This window comes from Myxocyprinus asiaticus, chromosome 50 (genome assembly GCF_019703515.2).
Source record: "Myxocyprinus asiaticus isolate MX2 ecotype Aquarium Trade chromosome 50, UBuf_Myxa_2, whole genome shotgun sequence".
Lineage (NCBI taxonomy): Eukaryota > Metazoa > Chordata > Actinopteri > Cypriniformes > Catostomidae > Myxocyprinus > Myxocyprinus asiaticus.
In genome coordinates, this window is record NC_059393.1 from 17,452,754 (window position 1) to 17,474,303 (window position 21,550).

The 21,550-nt window shown below is 35.7% G+C and overlaps 2 protein-coding genes across 2 annotated transcripts; both read left to right on the forward strand.

Annotated features, from left to right (window-relative positions):
- The first annotated feature begins 7,576 nt into the window (after positions 1 to 7,576).
- Positions 7,577 to 8,920, forward strand: LOC127438904 (uncharacterized). The gene is made up of 3 exons (XM_051694808.1): positions 7,577 to 8,306; positions 8,453 to 8,493; positions 8,754 to 8,920. The coding sequence occupies exons 1-3, from the start codon at positions 7,577 to 7,579 to the stop codon at positions 8,772 to 8,774; spliced, it is 792 nt and encodes a 263-aa protein (XP_051550768.1). The 3' UTR covers positions 8,775 to 8,920.
- A 196-nt stretch (positions 8,921 to 9,116) lies between these two features.
- Positions 9,117 to 21,142, forward strand: LOC127438905 (uncharacterized). The gene is made up of 11 exons (XM_051694810.1): positions 9,117 to 9,135; positions 11,691 to 11,811; positions 12,777 to 12,901; positions 17,709 to 17,864; positions 18,494 to 18,553; positions 18,665 to 18,773; positions 19,234 to 19,292; positions 19,942 to 20,042; positions 20,139 to 20,216; positions 20,345 to 20,389; positions 21,104 to 21,142. The coding sequence occupies exons 1-11, from the start codon at positions 9,117 to 9,119 to the stop codon at positions 21,140 to 21,142; spliced, it is 912 nt and encodes a 303-aa protein (XP_051550770.1).
- The last annotated feature ends 408 nt before the right edge of the window (positions 21,143 to 21,550 follow it).

Below are 21,550 nucleotides of genomic sequence, written 5' to 3' on the forward strand. Positions count from 1 at the left end.
TTCGCGTTTGTGTCCATGGAGAGCACATAGCGAGAGAGTCAAGACCAGCGCACAGCCTTCATCGCAACCTTCACCAATAACAAAATTTTGCTTGTAAATATAACATTTACGATTATCTTCGCTAGCCGCAATCAATTCTTTGATTGTCTGTCCACACCATTTGACCCAGAACTTCACCGTGTTTACTGTGAAAGATTTAAAACGGCGATGAAATGGATAAACAACAAACACCAGACATGAACATCCCTCTGGGCTTGAAGACGGTCCTGGAGTGGTTCACTAGGACTGTTATTCTTATACAGCCTAATGATGTAAATCAATTCACATAATTTTATTTTAAGGAGCTACTTCGCTTGAAAGAAGGTGTGTATGAAATGTTAAACTAGATTCTTTCTTTCTTTCAATTACCCTATTTTTCGGATGTGGTACCACTACTACCATGTTTTTGAGACAAAAAAAATTAAGATTTTTAGAAGAATATTTCAGCTCTTACAATGCAAGTGAATGGTGACCAAAACAAAAGCATATAAAGGAAACATAAATGTAATCCATGTGTTCAGATGCGATATGATAAGTGTGGGCGAGAAACAGATAAATATTTAAGTCATTTTTCAGTATAAATCTCCTCTTTCATTTTCTTCTTTTGTTTTTGGTGATTTGCATTCTTTGTGCTTATCGCCACCTACTGGGAAGGGAGGAGAATTTATAGTAAAAAAGGACTTAAATATTGAACTGTTTCGCACCTACACCTATCATATTGCTTGTAAAGATATGAATTTAACAAGAGCCTTATGGATTAATTTAATCTTGCCTTCATGTGGATTTTGGAGCTTCAAAATTTTGGTACCCATTCACTTGCATTGTATGGACCTACAGAGCTGAAATATTATTTTAAAAATCTTTGTTTTTGTTGAGCAAAAGAAAGAAAGTCATACACATCTGGGATGGCATGAGGGTGAGTAAATGAGAAATTTTTATTTTTTTCGGTGAACTATCTCTTTAAGTTCAATCAAAAGCATTTGCCAAAAAAATTATTTCTTTAAAAAAAAGCAAAAATCTGGGTTACATTGAGGCACTTACAGTGAAAGTGAATGGGGCCAATTTTGGAGGGTTTAAAGGCAGAAATGTAAAGCTTATAATTTTTTTTAAAGCACTTAAATCAATGTTTCTGTTAAAGCAGAGCTGTAAAGTTGTTTAAATCGTCGTTTTAAGGGTTTACCAAGTTACATCGTCATGGCAGCGAAGTTGTAAAATTGGACATAACTTCATACAGAAAAGATTAGAACGCAATTTTATCAAACTGAAATCATGTTAACAACAAATAATGTTTATGTCTTGTGGTTGTACTTTTGAAACAGAGTATTTTAGTGTTTATGGATTGGCCCCATTCACTTCCATTGTAAGAGCCTAACTGTAACCCAGATTTTTGGGGCAAGTAAAAATTATTTTTTGTGTTAATCACCTTTAAGCCACAAATGCTGTTGACTGAGCTTAACTTTTATGGAACCCAGAATATTTCTTTAATTTAATAATCATTAAATACAGTGGTATTATTATCTTATACTTTCACTGTACCATGGTACTGCTATAGTAAATGTTTTATGGTACATTGTAAGGGCTCTTTCTTTCTTTTTCTTTCTTTCCAGAATAACATAAAAAACAAATCTTTTTTTTCTTTCTTTTTTTTTCTTTTTTTTTTTTTTTTTTTTTTTGCCAGAGAAGCCAAACCTTGATATGCTTGATCTTGTAAAGGAATTTCAAGAAGAAAGAGGTAATGCACATGCTACATCAATATGAAATATTATTAACCAATGAAAATTTGTTTGTTCCTTTGTAAATACATTTACCAAAATTTACTTATACTTCCAGTATACATACAATACAAAAATAAATTTAAAAAAAGCATCTGTTTTGTCTCTTAAATAGCTGGTCTGTTGACATCTTATGACGCTGAAAATGATGATGCTCCGCTTACTCTGAAGTCTGCTGATTACAATGAGTACTGAATGAAGATGGAATTCTGAGCATTTTAGCAGGAGCAGACCAAATGGAGGCAGTGTTGGTCTTCTGCAAAACAGCCAAAAATAAGTGTTCACCACCAATCGTTTGTTCCAATTGTACTTGCCGGAGGGGTTTAGCGCTCTTTGAGCGTGTTCCACTTAGCGAGATTGAGTTTACATCAAACACTGTGTTGATCAAAACATCATCCATCCCTTGTAAGTACATGATTGTGGTTCAGTCCCAATTGAAAAAGATGAGGGCCACGATGAGCAGACAGAATCAGCATCAGCTTCGTCTTTAATAGCAGAATCTCAGAAACATCCAACATATCAGTTGACATCAAATCAGAATTGGCTGAATTAATCAGCAAGTTTAAGGGATTCATGAACCGTTTAGTTTCACCTCAACAGAAATCCAAAGACTCTTCGGAAACATGTCTCGCAGTTTATGAACCTGTTGAAACAGCTACCTCTAGTCTGGTGGATCGACAAATCTCTAGTCTAGAGGAATCATCTGAACAAGTAACAACTAAGTCTAGACCATGCCCTCCAACATCTGAGCCACTAGAAGTGGCCACTGATCTTACATACTCCCCTGTTTCAGCATCACATGAGCCAGTTTCTCCTGTAATTGCAACTACAATAAACCCAATTCAAGCCAAACTTGTCAGGACGGCCTCCACAGAGTAAATGGCATTTCCTTCCATGTCAACTGATGAAGGCAAATGCCTTTCAACTTGTGCAAATGAGACATCAACCATGACAGAGGGCAAAATCATCCAGAATTTGACGTACTCCACTTATACATCACATGAAACAATGGCTACAGCTAATGTGTTGCCAAATGAGACGAGTATCTATTGGTCCAGTCAAGTCTACTACTACTTGTTCCATAATCCCGCCAGATTCATACCCAAATGTTGCAACTCCAGTTGATTTGAATGCACAACCTGTCCATTCATCTCATGCATTTAAAGAAGCCATGCCAGCAACATCTTGTTGCTTGCCTCAGTGTGCTGGTCAGGTCCCTTGTGACTGTATTCAATCCCAGATGCATGAAGGCAAACCATTTCAAATGCAATACAATCAACATGCTGCTCCATATACATGTAGACTGTACCAGCAATCACACCTCAGTCTTTGCCGTCAATTCAAAACATCATAATTACCTCCCCCAACATATCTCTATTTTACTGTATCTTTAACAGTGATTGGGTGTTTCTTCAATTTCAAGCACTTTCATGTCCCAGGGGTATATTTTTATTGGCCGTCATTTCCAATCAAGCAGTCATTTTGCCCAATTAAAATGAGCAATTTGAAATGCTTCTTTTTTCAAATGCTGGTTTCTGGGGTTTGCCAATTTTTACCTGCGGTTTATCTGGAATTTTAGCCAGATGGCCGCTCCTTTGATGAATTTAACCTCCACCAAGACACTGTTAGCTTGGTCTCCGCAGGCACAGTCTGCGTTCAAAAGACTAAAGAGCTGTTTTGTTTCAGCTCCCATCCTCATTAACCCTGACCCATCTCGCCAGTTCGTGGTGGAGGTTGATTAGTCGGAGGTGTGGGTAGGGGCCATTTTGTCCCAGAGATCTACATCGGATAAGAGAATGCACCCCTGCACATTCTTTTCTCACCATCTTACCCCAGTGCAACAGGACTACGACATCAGGAAACCTTGAGTACATCAAAGAAACGCGAGTACATCTGCACTGCAAAACATTTAAATTCCAGACAGGCTCTCTGGGCACTTTTCTTTGACAGATTTAACTTTACCACCTTGTATCGCACCGGATCTAAGAATCTTAAGCCCGATGCCTTACCTCGCTTTTTTGAATCCGGGATCTACTCGACCTCCCCAGATTCCGTCATCCCATCAAACAGGGTGGTGGCGGCGGTGTCTTGGAAGATTGAGTCCAGAGTCCGCTTGGCTTTGCAAGATGTCATTATTCCTGCAAAGTGTCCAGTCTGAACACAGGTCCTGCTGTGGGAACATTCCTCCAACCTGCCTTGCGAATTCACAAAAATATTCTCAGGATAAATTCTAAGTTCGTAAGAATGTTCCTCAGTGCAATTCTTGAACAATTCTTAAGCTCTCAAATATTTTCTTAAGAACATTTTTATTTTTTCTTAAGAATAAAAAGACAGGCTTTGACATTGTCTGATCAGCCTACTAATGGAGTTGCCTTGTCTAATAGCCTACAACAAATTCAATACTTCAACATTGGTAAATTGTAACAATAAATGTAACTTGTAACTTTTTTTTTAAATAGCAAGCACCTCGCGATCATTTTTTTTAATGTAAAGTGCGTGAGATATGTTAGTTTAACCGTCATTAACCATCATAGGATAATTTACTTGCTGCTAACCATTTGATAATTTTTAATTTGACATTGAGGAAAAGAAAAGAAACAAAAACTTTAGAAGACAAGAGGTGTCATTGAGGAAATTACTGCAAGGAAATGTTCTCCTTGAGAAGCTTGATAATTATATCATGACGGAAATTAAGAGGCGGGTAAATGGGAAAGGGTGGCGAGGTTGTGCCCAGCTCTGATAGGGATGTGGATGGGAGGTGAAAATGAAATGTCATGGTCTCAGTGGGTCTGTCTGGTTTTTCCTGTCTGTCTGTTTGTTTTCGTCTCCCGCTTGTGTTTTCCTCTGCCTTGTGGCCAGCGTGATTAGTGTTCCCATGGGAATGCTCGTACGCACCGCTCATGAGGTAATCACCCTCACCTGTTCCCTATTTCACCACCCTATTTATTCTCCCTTGTGTGTCATGTTCATCTCACCAGATTGTTCAGTATTCTTTGTTGTATGCAGTCTTGCCCATCATTTTGTCTTTTGTTATTTTGTTCTGTGCTCTCACTTAGTTCCGCTCCCATATGGATTATTACCTATGGACTTACCTGTTGTTGGATTTATACTCACCTCTGTGGATTACTCTTCTCGCTCACCATCAGCCGATCTTCAAATCCTCCTCCGCCCAGGTGTCTTCCAGTCATCATCAGTTCCTCTATTTCCTCATCGGACATTCCACTCTGCAGGCTGTGCCAGTTACATTCCCCACTGAATTTATTCACCTGTTTTTCTCTGTGTGCCATCAATAAAGAACTGTTCACATATCCCTCTGTATTTGAGTCCTACTCTCCAGCGCACCCCTGACAGTTTAAAACAACATTTTTGTAATTCTTGTATAATTCTTGTACATATTGTATAGTTTTTAGGATCTCATATTAAATAGATGTTCCAGGTTCAATTCAAGTTAAGTGCAATCAAAAGCATTTGTGGCAAAATGTTTATTGCCACAAAAATGAATTTAAACTCATCCCTCCTTTTCTTTGAAAAAACACAAAAATCTGGGTTACAGTGAGGCATTTACAATGGAAGTGAATGGGGCCAATCCGTAAATTTTAAAATCCTCACTGTTTCAAAAGTATAGCCACAAGATGTAAACACTATGTGTGTTAAATTGATTTCAGTGTGATAAAATCGCTTGCTAACCTTTTCTGTGTAAAGTTATAGCCAATTTTACAACTTCGTTGCCACGAAGATGCTGTAAACCATGTAATCCAGCAAAAATGTCAATTTAAACAACTTAACAGTTCAAATAATACACGTGTTTTTTGTTTTTTTTTCAGAAAAATTTATGTAAGTGATTTTATAAAATAAATATAGTTTTCATTTCTGCTTTAAAATGCTCCAAAAATTGGCCCCATTCAGTTCCACTTTAAACGCATCACTGTAACATCAATTTTTTTTATGAAAAGGAGGGACCAGTTGAAATTAATTTTGTGGTTATCAACATTATGCCACAAATACTGTCGGTTAAGTTTTACTTGTATTGAACCCATGGAAGATTCCTTTAATTTAGATACTTCATTGAAAACTTGTATGTATAAAAAAAAAAAAAAAAAAAAAAAAAAAAAAGAAAGTCACAAGTCCTCTTCAAAAAAAAGTTCAAAAGTGATTAAAATGTTAGAAAATTGAGAAATTGTGAAACATTATAAATCGATATTTTTATATCCACGTTACTTGTCAACCATCCGGTTTCAAGATAAACCCTATCATACACAGAAGTCGTCATTTTTATTTGTATAGCGCTTTTCACAACACACATCATTTCAAAGCAGCTTTATAGGAAATCATGCGTTTACAAAAAATACAATTAAAAAATGAAACTGTAATATTTATAAAGTCTTAGAGTCATAATTGTGTAGTTTGATTCAATATGATTGTAAAGTGTATACAAATAAAAAAAACATAATAATAATTGCATTTAGAAACCCAGTGAAAAATAACCTTGAGAGAAACCAGGCTCACTGTGGGGGCCAGTTCCCCTCTGGCTAACAGCATGAATATAATGCCAATATTACTTAATTATGTGCAGTGCAAGTCATGGTTTAAAATTATTAAACTAAGTAAGTGTTAAGGGCCAGTGTTTAAACAAAGATTTTGTTTGAACTGTAAGATTACTGACTAATGTCTTTGAAGTTCATCCTGGATTAACTGCATAAATTCACATAGATGCAATTGTCCTTTATTAGTTGGCAGATGAAAGCTTTTGTTGGCAATTAATTGATAGTCTATGTATTCCTTTCAAAAGTGTAGTCTATCAATAGACCAAGGTGATGTAGACAGAGATCAGTGAGGTGCATCGCAGTTCAACCGGCTGGTCATTTCGGTGAGATCTATCCTAAATATGAAGTGTCATGTCTTATGGTTGTTTTTGGCATCAGTTCATCCTCTGAAGCCAAAAGACTGAAGTGATGTCTGGCTAGCACCGGCTGTAGTTTGCATATATTACTGAAAATAAAATGTATTCTTATATAAGGCATATTTAGATATTTTGCGCAACATATGTTTTATTCACAGTAAACTCTTATACTGTACCTGACAATTATGCGTAATGAAGTATAACGTCACTGTTGTCACAGAAACAGCAGAATTTCGCCGGAAAACAGACTAGTTTTAGGCAAATCAGAGAGCTCACATTTTAATAAAATGTTTGGTGATGTCTAGTGTTATATCAACTGTTTCACGTTGAAGATTTGAGACGTGATTTCTCAGTATATATGCCACCAGATAGTGAGTATACTCTTTTAAGACATTGTTTATAAGTAACGCAACTGTGATTTGGCGATTAAATGCGTTAACATAACAATTCGTAACACTTATAAAAATTATTTTTTACACAAAGTATGTTTCCGACCATTGCTACGATTTTATGGTTTCCAGTTTCCAATTTGAGCTCTTGGAGTTTGCATTGCATTTACCTTTTAAACCAATACATTTAGTGTCAAATAAAATGTCATTATAAGTTTTCTGAGCTGCCATTTCTTGGTATCAGCAAGTAACTTTACATTTAAAAAAAAAAGGCTATAAGCTGAGATTTATAGCAGTTTGTCCTGAACATTGAGACTGGTGTATTTAATTTGTATTAATTACCTGAATGGATATGAATGTTCATGCATATTTTTATAGGTGAGGAGCTGCCAAATACTGACGCCACAGCACTGAATGTATCTCCAACCTGAAGAACACCAATATTAAAATATCAGCACTCCACTAAAGCAGTAAATATGTCCCATTCCCAATCCAAAAAGCAAAACCTATCAACTAGCAAGTATGAAAATGCATCAAAGACCTTGCAGAAAAGTCCAAATACTAAAGAACCCTCAGAAGCAAAGTCTGACAGTAAACATAAACCAACCGAGATAAAGAACAAGAATGAATCTTCCTCTAAAGGCTTTTCAAATGTTCTGTGCTGCTGTTGCGTTGAAGATGATGACCTCCTGTTGTTACCAGTCAACAATGACAGTGCTCTCAATCGCTTGGTTGGTCAGCTACAACCAGGAGAAGTTCTTTCTTCAGTGCCTGTGCGTAAATTACCACTGACCGCCAACCCAACAGCGCAAGACAATGAAAAGAACAAAAGTCGAAGTAAAGGTCTCAAACCAACAGGCCTGAAAACTCAGAAAGACTCAGATGTCACAACATCCAGTGGAACCTTCAAATCCATGGATCTTGAAGTGCCGTCTACCTCTAATGGACGTAGCAGGCAGTTCCCAGATAATGTTAACATCCAGACAGACTTGCTGCAAGACTTGCTGGACCAAAGCAGGTTCCATGTGAATGACCCCTGTTGTAGTTTCCAAGTCTGCTTCTCAGGTCAGATGATGGGCTCTGGATACAGCACTCAGTACAAGGTCTTGACAATGTCTATGCGGCTCACTGAACCCCTGGTGATGTCCTCACAGCTGACAGCTTCAGGATCGAACCTTCAGGGGGTTGCTCACACTGCACCGTCAGGTGAAACAATTCATTTTCTTTACATTTTGCTCATTTCAATTCTGTACAGCAATGCATTTTGTGCACTATTAAAACAATAAGGACCATAAGGTCTTGCAGAGAAAAAAAAAAATTGATTTTTACTTTATTCCTACCTACACAAGCAGATATGAGAAGGCCAGCAATTACAGGAGAATATGGAGAAGAGGTATGGAAAGAAATTTCCCCCGATAGCAATTTAAAACACTGGCCTTTTAAAATAAATATTGCATTTTATACACATCTTGTATGTAGAATTCATAATTAAAACAAATTACATGCAAATTCATCATTAACCTTTCCTGAACTCAGTATGATTACTAGAAGTAATTTACAACTGTGTAAACTTTCAAGTAATTTTCATTGTATATCATAATTGTATCTAGTATCAAATTTACCATAATTCTTCTTTTTACATTTGTTTCATAGGATGATGACATAGTCCAGTAAAATGTTTTATGGCAGACAGAGACAGGGACTGCCTGAGGAATATGAGTGGACAAGACAGGACATCACATAAATAAAATTAATGTATGGAAATAAATGCATTATCATTGATTGATTGAAGACAACATATTAAATTACATCATATTAAATTACAGATTTTGTTTTTGTTTTTTTTTGCATAAGCAGTTTTGGACTTTTCTCAATCTGTAGAGTCAAGACAAACAAAATGTAGTCACATATCGGCCTACATATCCAATAGACAGGGCTTTCCTTGAAATGTTATTGTGTTACTTTGTGTAAGATGAATCCATTTATTAGGCCTGTATCACAAAATATATGGTGCAGATGGTGGACAAACAACAAGGTAAATGCACAAGGTTTATGTTGTATGATAACTATCTCAGTCACTCTCATTATTTTAACAAGGACAAAAGAACACAAGACATTTCCATGAGGAGACAATGGACACAACTGCGGCACTGTCACTATCCATGGTGCTGAATTCATGTGTGTGCATCTTTGAGTCTAACAGCACTAAAAGCAAAATTAATATCAATCCCTTTCAGTTATATTTTGAGCTATACCTCTTCACAAGGCAAAGCAGTTTTTGTCCATTTATAAATACTGTATGTTTGACGCGTGCAGGTTCACATAGAGTAAATAAACTATTTTCCCCCCCTTTATGCACCTACTTTCATATTATGGATTCAGTTGCTATGCCTGAACGTTCAAGGCTCACTCATTATTATACTGATTTAAAAACACACAAATACACACATAAGGAAGTAAACAATTGAAAGTAAAATAAAGTGAAAAGAAATAAAAGAGTTTGAAAAAGAAATAATTAAATACAACATTTTAAACAATTAAATAGGTAAATTAATTAAAGACTCTTGACAAATAAAGTTGTCGGAGATAATAATAATTAGAAATCCTTTAAAAATCTAGTTGAAAATACATGTCAGGTCATAATAAATGTAATCTTTTTGTCTATGTTGGTTTCATACATTTTAGATTTTTTTATAGCATTTTCTACAATATATATATATATATATACTTAAAATGTCAAGTGATGTAACCATCAAGTAAAATGTATTAAAACACTTTCCTTGCACATTGAAACACGTGAGTGTACACAACTTCAACATTATTTATTTATTTATTACTTTTCAAACATATATTTATTTTTTATATTTTTTGACTGGAACAAAATGTGATTTTTCAGAAAAGAAGAAAACATGTAAAAAAAAAAAAAAGAAAAGAAAGAAAAAATTCATATATTAAGAATACTTTAAAAAAAATGTCACTGCTTATTTATTTATTTTTAGAAAAAATAATTAAATAATATTCCAAACTATTTATGCCAACTTTTCTTTTTTCAAGAATTTTTGCTTTTAATGAGACTTTTAATTTTTTTATTATTAATTTTTATTGTCTCCAAACGATTACATCACAACCCCAGAAAGAAAGAAAGAAAGAAAGAAAGAAAGAAAAAACATGTTCATAGAGGTGTAGCCTATTCAAGTAATTGTTTCGTGGAAATGGCATTTTAATGTATCTTGAATAACTTGCCCTCAAAAATTATTTAACCTATTTTTAAGATTTACGCATTTCAGTTTCATAACAAAATTCCATCAACATGAATTATAGAATTTGTAACAAAATTATTTATTATTATTATTATTATTATTATTATTATTATTATTATTATTATTATATTAAACTATTACTCCATTCAATTTAATGGAATTTTGCTATGAATTTGAAATGCGTAAAATAATTTTTTGGAGTGTAGATCCTGAACGAAAAAAGGAGCGCCACGTCATTGACCCATAAATAAATAAATAAATACAGCAACGAATAAATAAATAAAATATTCAAAATAAACAATATATGGCCTAAATAAATAACACATTTCTAATTATATCCACGATATCTAGCTAGATTATTATTATTAGATTGTCATTATATGTATCTAGCTGATTCATACCTTTAAAAAATGCCGGACGCGACTGTTGTATTCATTCGAAAAGGCTGCCGAAGCATTTAGTTTGCCCTCTCCGATCACATTTTCGATGTCAAATGGATCAAACTTTTAGGGCAGCATGTGCTTTTGACATTTAGTTGCACTTTGTTCCTGTCGAGCAGGTTTTTGGAAATAGAAGAGAGACTAAAACATCAAAATACTGAAAGATCAGCACAGGTAAACCGCAGTGTGATGCAGTGTATGCATGCATTTAAAACGTCTGCATAATTCTTATATGTGCAGTATCATTCACTGTAATAAGTGGTAACCTGCAATTGTTACCACTTTATCCAAAATTGGTTTTATGGTGTAACCTAAAGTATTCAGGTTGATTTAGTGATGTTAAATAATATTTTTGACTTCAAACCAGTTAATTTAGATTTTACCACATGAAGCACATTTTTAAGGATAACATTATTTTAGTGCAATTCTTAGTTTTTATAATACTTAAAAATAATAATAATGATAAACCCTGGAAATGGTGACCAGTTACAGCATTTAAACACACTTTCCCAAATGTTTTGTCAGGTAACCTAAAAAAGGTGCTTTATGTGATAACATCTAAATTAATTGGTTTTATTCAATTCATGTTTAATAAATAATGAAATGTTATTTAATCTAACTAAATCGACCTGACAAATTAGGTTGCACCAACAAAAGTAATCTCTGAGTTAACTGCAGGTTACCACTTTTTCAGTGTATATTTATACATATTTTAATCTAAACTCTTCATGCCCATGTCATTTGTCAAATGCCTCTTTTTTTATAGTTGGATCACTGTTTTAATGTTAAAAAGGATGTATGTTTCTTTTTTAAAGAATAAATAGTATAGTAACATTTCATCTGAACTAAACCCCTCATACCACCTATTTCTATGTGTTGTGTTTCCACAGAGATGTCAAGGCGTAGTTCCCGATTGCGGCTAAGTGGATATTATGTCCCTGAAGACAATGCTGTAAACACCAGTTTTGATGGACGTGTTCGGCGCATCTCATACAGAGAGAGCCCTGTGAGGTGTGATTACGTGATAAAGCTGAAGTGTGTAACTTTTTCGGTGTTAAAATTCTTTCTCCTATGCCAGCTTAATATGCAGGAACAACTACAGTATAAAAAACCATTCGTAGGTTAAATTTCTTAAGAACTTTAAACACTGTGGCTCTGTTTTGAGCGACCCGTCCAGCCCAACACAACAACATTGACTCAACCAATGGTGTGAGTTGGGGGCACGACTATCTGTTTGTTCGATCAACACAGACGGGGGTGTATTAGGAAAACTGTTTGAAAACAGTATTTACAGTACTGCGCAAAAGTTTTAGGGACTTGTGAAAAATGTTGCATAGTGAGGATGTCTTCAAAAATAATGACATAAATAGTTTTCATTTATCACTTAACATCATACAAAGTCCAGTAAACATAAAAAAAATCTAAATCAATATTCGGTGTGACCACCTTTCCCTTTAAAACAGCCCCAGTTCTCCTAGATACACCCGGACACAGTTTTTCTTGGTTGTTGGCAGATAGGATGTTCCAAGCTTCTTGGAGAATTCACCACAGTTCTTCTATTTATTTAGTCTGTCTCAATTACTTCTGTCTCTTTATGTAATACCAGACTGACACAATGTTCAGTGCGGGGCTCTGTGGGGGCCATGATATCTGTTGCAGGGCTCCCTGTTCTTCTATTCTAATCTTTTATATTTGCAAAAGTAATGTTTGGGAGTCTAACATTTATATTTCCTATTGACACACTAAAGCTGAAGATATACTGTAAATAACCATCTTAAGACAAATGCTTTTGTGAAACATCTTATGTGCCTAAAACTTTTGCACAGTACTGTATATTTTCAATTCCATTTGATGGCGCTATAGTGGCACAGAAATGACACATTTCAGCTTTAAGATAGCATTACAGTGTGAAAGTAAACACACATATGTTCCTTTCTACAGCCATCTCCATTTTCTATTCATTTTCTTTTCTGCAGGGTCTTCAAAAAGAGATCTTGGGCACGTAGAGGTCGCAGTGCAACCCCAACCGCAACCTCAAACAGCATGATTGAATCACTGACATCATATATTGATGATTTCAGTGACACTGGGTTAGATATGGGTTAGTATCACTGCACTGTACTGTGTTCATGTATTATACTGATTTTGTATATCTGATGTCCAAATACTTTTAGGGGCCACTGTACGTTGATTTTGCAGCTTGGGGCCATGTGTATAAAGCCACTTAGAGTAAAATTTTAGTCTTAAGTGTGTCAAAATTCTAAAAATGATGTCATTTTACTCTTAATCCTAGACTTAAGAATAAGTGTGTTTCAGAAAGGTTCATAAGTGTTAAGATTTGGTCTCAGCTCCCAAATTGTTTAAGAGTGCTGGAGAGGTATTTTAACCTAGTTAGGAGTAGCACAATGACTGTGTTCTGCAGAGACAACACACTCTACAACAAAGAAAGAATGTGTTGTACTTATGATAGTGGAATTTGGGCAAATGTGTTTCGTAGTTAAGTGAAATTAAATCCATCAGTATATTTTTTTATTTGCAGCACTTTTTTTCATTTAATGAATACATTGAAACTCATTGTTGTGAATGAAGCATTTGAAAAATGTGATTGGCTAAATGCCTAAGGTTTCAGAGGGCTTCAACAACTAATTAATATAATCTAAATATCACTAAAATTATCAAAATCAATGATGAAAATACTCAACAATTAATTAAATTATGATTTGTTAAATATCTTTGCACTGCCATGACAGACCTCCATCAGTGATGCCACTTTACAGTAGAGAAAACGTGTTTCGATGGGAAAAAAAGACATTTGAAAAAATGGTACAGTGGTGCATCTGAAAAGAGCCCAACCCAAGCACTATCTAAAACGTTTAATAAGCTCATGGTTTTATGTGGGGTGTCAGATGCTTTAACAGATTCCTTCTGCAGTTTAATGTGCTTGAGATGTTTAATCCCAGCTTATAACTTACATTTGACTGATTTATTCTTATTTGTAAATATTAAAGTCATGCAAGTTTCAATTCCCAATTTGCAAAACAACTTGTCCAAAACAGCGAGTCATTATATATATACACATACAGTACTATGCAAAAGTTTTAGGCACATAAGATGTTTCAAAAAAGCATTTGTCTTAAGATGGTTATTTATATCTTCAGCTTCAGTGTCAACAGATAATATACATTTTAAACTCCCAAACATTACTTTTACAAATAGAAAAGAGTAGAATAAAAGAACAAGGAGCCCTGCAACAGATGTCATGGCCCCCACAAAGCCCCCCACTGAACATCAAGTCAGTCTGGTATTACATAAAGAGACAGAAGCAATTGAGACAGCCTAAATAGATAGAAGAACTGTGGTGAATTCTCCAAGAAGCTTGGAACATCCTATCTGCCAACAACCAAGAAAAACTGTGTCCAGGTGTATCTAGGAGAATTGTGGCTGTTTTAAAGGCAAAGGTGGTCACACCAAATAGTGATTTAGCTTTTTTATGTTAACTGGGCTTTGTATGATGTTAATTGATAAATGAAAACTACGTCATTATTTTTGAAGACATCCTCACTATGAAACATTTTTCACAAGTGCCTAAAACTTTTGCACAGTACTGTATATATACACAGGTGCATCTCAATAAATTAGAATGTCATGGAAAAGTTCATTTATTTCAGTAATTCAACTCAAATTGTGAAACTAGTGTATTAAATAAATTCAATGCACACAGACTGAAGTAGTTTAAATCTTTGGTTCTTTTAATTGTGATGATTTCGGCTCACATTTAACAAAAACCCACCAATTCACTCTCTCAAAATTAGAATACATAAGACCAATAAAAAAAACAAAAACATATTTAGTGAATTGTTGGCCTTCTGGAAAGCATGTTCATTTACTGTATATGTACTCAATACTTGGTAGGGGCTCCTTTTGCTTTAATTACTGCCTCAATTCGGCGTGGCATGGAGGTGATCAGTTTGTGGCACTGTTGAGGTGGTATGGAAGCCCAGGTTTCTTTGACAGTGGCCTTCAGCTCATCTGCATTTTTTGGTCTCTTGTTTTTCATTTTCCTCTTGACAATACCCCATAGATTCTCTATGGGGTTCAGGTCTGGTGAGTTTGCTGGCCAGTCAAGCACACCAACACCATGGTCATTTAACCAAATTTTGGTGCTTTTGGCAGTGTGGGCAGGTGCCAAATCCTGCTGGAAAATGAAATCAGCATCTTTAAAAAGCTGGTCAGCAGAAGGAAGCCTGAAGTGCTCCAAAATTTTTTGGTAAACGGGTGCAGTGACTTTGGTTTTCAAAAAACACAATGGACCAACACCAGCAGATGACATTGCACCCCAAATCAGAGACTGTGGAAACTTAACACTGGACTTCAAGCAACTTGGGCTATGAGCTTCTCCACCCTTCCTCCAGACTCTAGGACCTTGGTTTCCAAATGAAATACAAAACTTGCTCTCATCTGAAAAGAGGACTTTGGACCACTGGGCAACAGTCCAGTTCTTCTTCTCCTTAGCCCAGGTAAGACGCCTCTGACGTTGTCTGTGGTTCAGGAGTGGCTTAACAAGAGGAATACGACAACTGTAGCCAAATTCCTTGACACGTCTGTGTGTGGTGGCTCTTGATGCCTTGACCCCAGCCTCAGTCCATTCCTTGTGAAGTTCACCCAAATTCTTGAATCGATTTTGCTTGACAATCATAAGGCTGCGGTTCTCTCGGTTGGTTGTGCATATTTTTCTTCCACACTTTTTCCCTCCACTCAACTTTCTGTTAACATGCTTGGATACAGCACTCTGTGAACAGCCAGCTTCTTTGGCAATGAATGTTTGTGGCTTACCCTCCTTGTGAAGGGTGTCAATGATTGTCTTCTGGACAACTGTCAGATCAGCAGTCTTCCCCATGATTGTGTAGCCTAGTGAACCAAACTGAGAGACCATTTTGAAGGCTCAGGAAACCTTTGCAGGTGTTTTGAGTTGATTAGCTGATTGGCATGTCACCATATTCTAATTTGTTGAGATAGTGAATTGGTGAGTTTTTGTTAAATGTGAGCCAAAATAATCACAATTAAAAGAACCAAAGACTTAAACTACTTCAGTCTGTGTGCATTGAATTTATTTAATACACGAGTTTCACAATTTGAGTTGAATTACTGAAATAAATGAACTTTTCCACGACATTCTAATTTATTGAGATGCACCTGTATATCTCCATGGAGAGAAGTAACCAAACGGAGTGCCACAATAAAATATTGTTGATATGTTGAATGTCAAATTTATCATTAAATTGAACCATGTTTCCCTGAAATCTTAGATGTAACTGTAACGGGATTATAACAGTTTGGTTTATTATCATTTCATTTTGTAATTTAAATTGTCCTTTTATTTATATTTCTTTTATTTATATTGCAAGGTTTTGCATTTGGATTTTTTGTAGCCTTCAATTTGCACATTGTTTGAGGGCAACATTCGGCAAAATGTGGAATGATGTTTTTAAAATACAGGAAATTCAATTTGGCTTTCTCATTTGATTAACCAATGAATTAATCAACAGAAAATAACCTATTATCAAAACATTGTTTTATAATGTGTTGTATTAAATCATGAGTGATTTAATGATGTCATACCAGCTGGGACAAATTACCCTTGCAGGCTCACTATTGGCTGATTCAGTGGTTGAGGGCCGCCATTTTGGGTTGACATCATTGTAGTCCTTATTTCACAACACTTAAGTGTCACCTCAGTCAGCACCTAAGAATCAGTCTTAGACTTTGCTTAAAGTTGCTTTTAGCATCTTTATAAAAAAGCTCCCACTCTTACACAAGTCCTACTCTTTGCCAAGAATCTTTTGACACTTAAGTCAAAGCTTAAGACTATTCTTAGGAGTATTTCTGAGAAGTTTTATGCATACAGTCCCTGGTCTCAGAATCACGTTGTTGTACGAATTTTTTGATTTTTGTGGCTTGTTGTACAACCCCAATTCTCAAAAAGTTGGGACAGTACGGAAAATCTAATAAAAACAAAACGGAGTACTTTGTAAATTATATTCACCCGTCATTATTTGAAGTTTTACCCTTTGAATTTAAATGTTTTTTTGAAAATATACACTCATTTCAAATCAGATGATTGCAACATGCTCCAAAAAAGATAGCTCAACTGATAGAGCATTGTACTGGTGAGGCAAAGAACCGGGGTATGAGTCCTGAAGAGCACACAAGTCGACACGTGAGCTGAAAGTGTCAAAGAAGCATCACAAAGTGATGCTGTTGCTTAAGCAATTGCGTGTTTTATCTCACATTTGCTTTTATGACACTATCGGTTAGGTTTAGGTTCAAGGTTTAGGGTAGGGAGCAGGGGTGGACTGGGAAGAGAAATCGGCCCAAAAGTTGTTGGGGGGGGGGGGTGGTCGCTGTCCTTTTCTGCATATTGCTGCCCCTTTCGGCATAACGCGCCGCCTTTTGTGGCCCGTTCTGCATAACGCAGTGGCTCATTTCAGCTTATCGCGGCCCATTCAGCCCATTTCAAGTTCTCACGATGGCCAGTCCGCCCCTGATCGGCCCTAAAGTGCGTCGGCCCACCGGAAAAATGCCCTGTATGCCAGATTACCAATCCAGCCCTGGTAGGGAGGTCAGTTTTGTTAATTTAAAACCTTAAAAAGGTGTTTGGGAGTAAACGTAACTTGCTTTTAGCCCCACACAGTGGACATTTTACCTAACAACTGCTGCGATACGTGCAAGGAGTCATGTAATATTTTGCAAAAATGTTGCCACACTGACGTAATTTTCCTTAAGTAACTGTACAAAATAACAGTAAACAATTATGGAGACAGATATTGATTGTAGAACCATTTTTCAAATCACAAAATGCTGAGCTCCTTTTCTCCCTTTCATAACAATTCTCTTCCTCTTGGTTCTAGATGTTTCCTCTAACTTTAAGGTGGCAGCCCAAAGGAGGGACAAGATGTACAAAACCACTTGCTGCAGCATTTTGCCTTTTTCCTTCAATAACACTAATCGATTTCCATCTGGGAATTCTGCAGCTGAGAAAGACTACTACTCATCAACACTGAATGGTGTGTTTCAACATAATTACACAGGAAAGCAACAAGTTGCTTCCGAATGTTCATATAACCTGAAGTCGACCCCATTCTGCAGAGTTACTGACAAGCGCCATACCCCAACAGACATCTGCATCAATTCAAATGTGTTCACTTTATCCAGTGTCATGACTGATAGCGCTTTGCACGAGTATCCTCAGACACACGGGTTCTGGTCCTGTGAAAAGCAGGAAGCAATTGCATTACATAAACAATGGCCAGCGCAAATCAGAAGTTGAATTTTTGCTCTAAAATTGCATTTTTACTCCACTGATGGTTAGGTTTAGGGTTGGGGTTAGTGGGTAGAGTTAATCAAATATACCTTCCTGTTGACTGTATTACATCATTTACAACTTAAAATACAACTTGCTTTTGGCGCCTCTCTATGGACATTTCACCCGGAAACTGAAGCTCACACATGCCCATACATTCAAAAACATTTCCAGCTTCGGCCACTGGGGGCAGTGATTAGAACTTCAGTAAGCACACAACTTTCGACCTACTGTTGCCGAATTCACAGCAAGATCAGTCTGATCTTTTTTACATGTTGAAAAGTTTATATATTTGCTGGTAGATGCTTATTAGATATTGTTTCCTTTTTTTAGACTCCGTGCACACCCAGGAAAATCCAACATTTGCCCTCTCGGATGTTTTCCACTCTCCAGGTGACATATTCTTTATGTTGCCATCTGCAGTGTCTGTACTGTCATTATTTTGCATTGTAATGTTTAATGCAATAAAAATGCATTCTTTTGTTTTTGTATTTTTTTGGGCAGGTCTGGCTGTAGTAATGCTCTGTTGGTGGCTGGAGAATGTTTGGCACACTCTGAATGAGAATATCTCAAGAATCTCACACTCTGATGTTTTTCAGCTCAGCAGGAAAATGTAAACTCTATTCATGTATCTGTTTTTTTTTTGTATGAGTGGTGATCTATATTTAGTGTGCTCTCCAGCCTTAAAGACATGAATCAGCATTGGCAACACATATGATGTATTTTTCAAGTGAAACTGAATGTTCAGCAATGATTAATGTAGGATGGGACTTCCTTTTATCCACTGGGATTTAAAAGTGGTGAGACATGTTATGCTATGATATTATTGGCCGACACAGCCTTGGTTTCAACAAACAGAAAAATATTACATTTTGATGAAAGATTATAGAACAAACATTTTTCTCTTCACTGATGAATCAAACACAGTAAGGAACTGTACATTGTACAGATACATTTATTTAGAAAAATAAATAGGGTCAATTTTAAATCCTTTCATTAGATTTTTTTTATTTTATTTTTTTATACTGTTATTTTTTTCTCCTTCTCAACCTTATTTTTCTTTTTCACAACAGATGCAATTTAGATGCAAGGAAAGTTATCATGTTCCTATTCGCCCTCTGCTTGATTTTTGGTAGGTCAGTTCATAATTATTTAAACCATAAAATGTTTTCTGCATATAGGGGTTTATTCAACTTTGGACAATATCATGTCCCAAGGTTTATTTGTTATAAAACAAACAAATGTAAACTTTTTTTTCTTTTTGTTAAATGAAGGTCAATTAAAGGAAAATATCACTTATGAGCAGAATATATATATATTTTTGGGTGTCATTTCTAATTACGCTGTAATTTTGACAAAGGGTGGAAATATTATTTAATTGTGTGAATTTTGAATACATAAAATGTTAACAATGAAATTAGCCTTAGCAAGACAAAAAAGCCAAAATTTTATTTTGAAAACATTAAAAATGTATATATATATTTTTTTTTTACATAAATCTCCTGTGATGCATGTACATACACTGTTGGACACTGTTAGTAGACAAAAAATAAAACAAAAAAAAAACTAGTAGTCAAAAAAAATTTAACAAACAAGATTTCCAAGAAGTCCACAGTGCTAATAGTCAGAAGCTGAAGAAACATCCATTCATAAAGTTCTAGTAATGGGGTATTGTGCTAATTGACATTCATTTGGAAATGACATTAATAGCGGTTACTTGCATCGTATATGCCAAAGGGAAGCTTTTCATTTGAGGTGATAGTGGAATTCTTTTGTTCCAGGTATTTGGTATTGCCTTCCATTTGCTTTTCCGTCTCACTGGCATCAGACTGAAATGCAACCTCCAACGGAAAAATACACGACCATACCTGCAAGACCCAGCGTGAGTAGAAAATCTCCAAAATATGCATAGCTCTTCCCAAAAGAGGGAAAGAAATAGGCTTTCTTAAAGGCTATTATTTACTCTGTGTCTTTATAGAGCCGTTTAACCCTCGGCAGCCTGGCAAAAATTAAGAACGAGATTGGCGACGTGCGCAAAAGAGAGGCCAACGTGATGGTGAGATATCACGTCTTCTCAAATCTTCATTTACACATTGATGCATCTCTATATGCAGATATTTCTATACCTATTCATGGGTTTTAATGGTCTTGTATACTTCCTTTTGTCTGGTCTCATTATCACAGAGAGAGATCACATGGCTTAAACTGCAGAATGAAAAGCAGAAACTGGTGAGAGGTGAGAAAACTACATTCACACACACACACACACCGTACATTTGATTAAGGAGAAAGAAATGACTAAAGTTCAGGCGTGAAACTCATGGCACAAGCTGATAGGTTCTTTGAACGTTATCTTTTAGCCAATCGACTTGATCATTTGTGATACAGTATGTTAAGCCAATCAGCTCGCATGGTGTAAACTGATAGGTCCTTTGAAATCGGGTAGCCAATCAAATCCTGTACTCTCTCTTTGTCTTTGTCATTTAATGTGCTCAGTTCTGCAGATAAGCCAGCTTCACTGCAGTGCGCTACGAGATATTTTTTTCTGAAATCCTCCTCCTCCCCAGCACCACCTGTCTCGGTCTGCTACATGGGGATTGTATGGATGTCTAATGGATGTTCACATGCTTAACTCAGCAAGTCTGTGTATGTTCCAGCAGAAGCATAGCAGATCTAAGCCACCAAAACCACAATCCTACCAATATGTCATATGCATAATACAAGCTAAATCATTCCAAGAGACCGAAATGCAATAAAAGAATTGATTACATACTATTATTGCCTAAACCCAACTCTACGTTAATGTGTTCTCTACTAATTAGAAAACTCACCATAAGTGCACAACTTCCTCTTTCTCTGACGCCACTAAAGCACAAAATGGAGTGACTGATGCAACATTTACATGTTTGAACTCTGTGTGTGTGTTGTTTATTTGTTCTGTAGGTGTTGCAAAAAGATGTCACTGTGCAAGAGATGAAGTGAGTACCTTTTTATTCTTTTTTTCTATTTAATAATACAAGGCAGTCATCTTTTTCCATTATTAAGACTAAACCATATTGCATAATAACCAGCGTTGGGTGTAATTTGATAAAGTAATTAGTTATTGTAATCTAATTACTTTTTTAATTCAAAAGTAATGCATTACATTGTAAATTAGTGTAATCAAATTACAGTTACTGCCTTTAAGTTAATTACTTTTAAGTACATTACTTGGGTTATTTCTAAAATAATACTCTTTATGTAGAGTACATAAAGTACAAACGTGTGGCGTTGAGTATGACTTCCGTTCAAGGAAATATAGACATTTTGAATTCGAAATGTCAAGCTGAAAAACTAAAACTTTTTCTGTGAAAAGTGTTTTAGAAAGTAACTTAAAAAAAATAAAATAAA

Bases quoted from the DNA above. Each gene is read 5' to 3' on its own strand.
- LOC127438904 (XM_051694808.1), top strand. From the start codon at position 7,577: ATGTCCCATTCCCAATCCAAAAAGCAAAACCTATCAACTAGCAAGTAT. The intron at 8,307-8,452 runs GTGAAACAATTC...CTACACAAGCAG, and splicing joins TGCTCACACTGCACCGTCAG to ATATGAGAAGGCCAGCAATT. The intron at 8,494-8,753 runs GTATGGAAAGAA...TTTGTTTCATAG, and splicing joins CAGGAGAATATGGAGAAGAG to GATGATGACATAGTCCAGTA.
- LOC127438905 (XM_051694810.1), top strand. The intron at 12,902-17,708 runs GTTAGTATCACT...TCTTGGTTCTAG, and splicing joins TGACACTGGGTTAGATATGG to ATGTTTCCTCTAACTTTAAG. The intron at 20,217-20,344 runs GTGAGATATCAC...TCATTATCACAG, and splicing joins AAAGAGAGGCCAACGTGATG to AGAGAGATCACATGGCTTAA.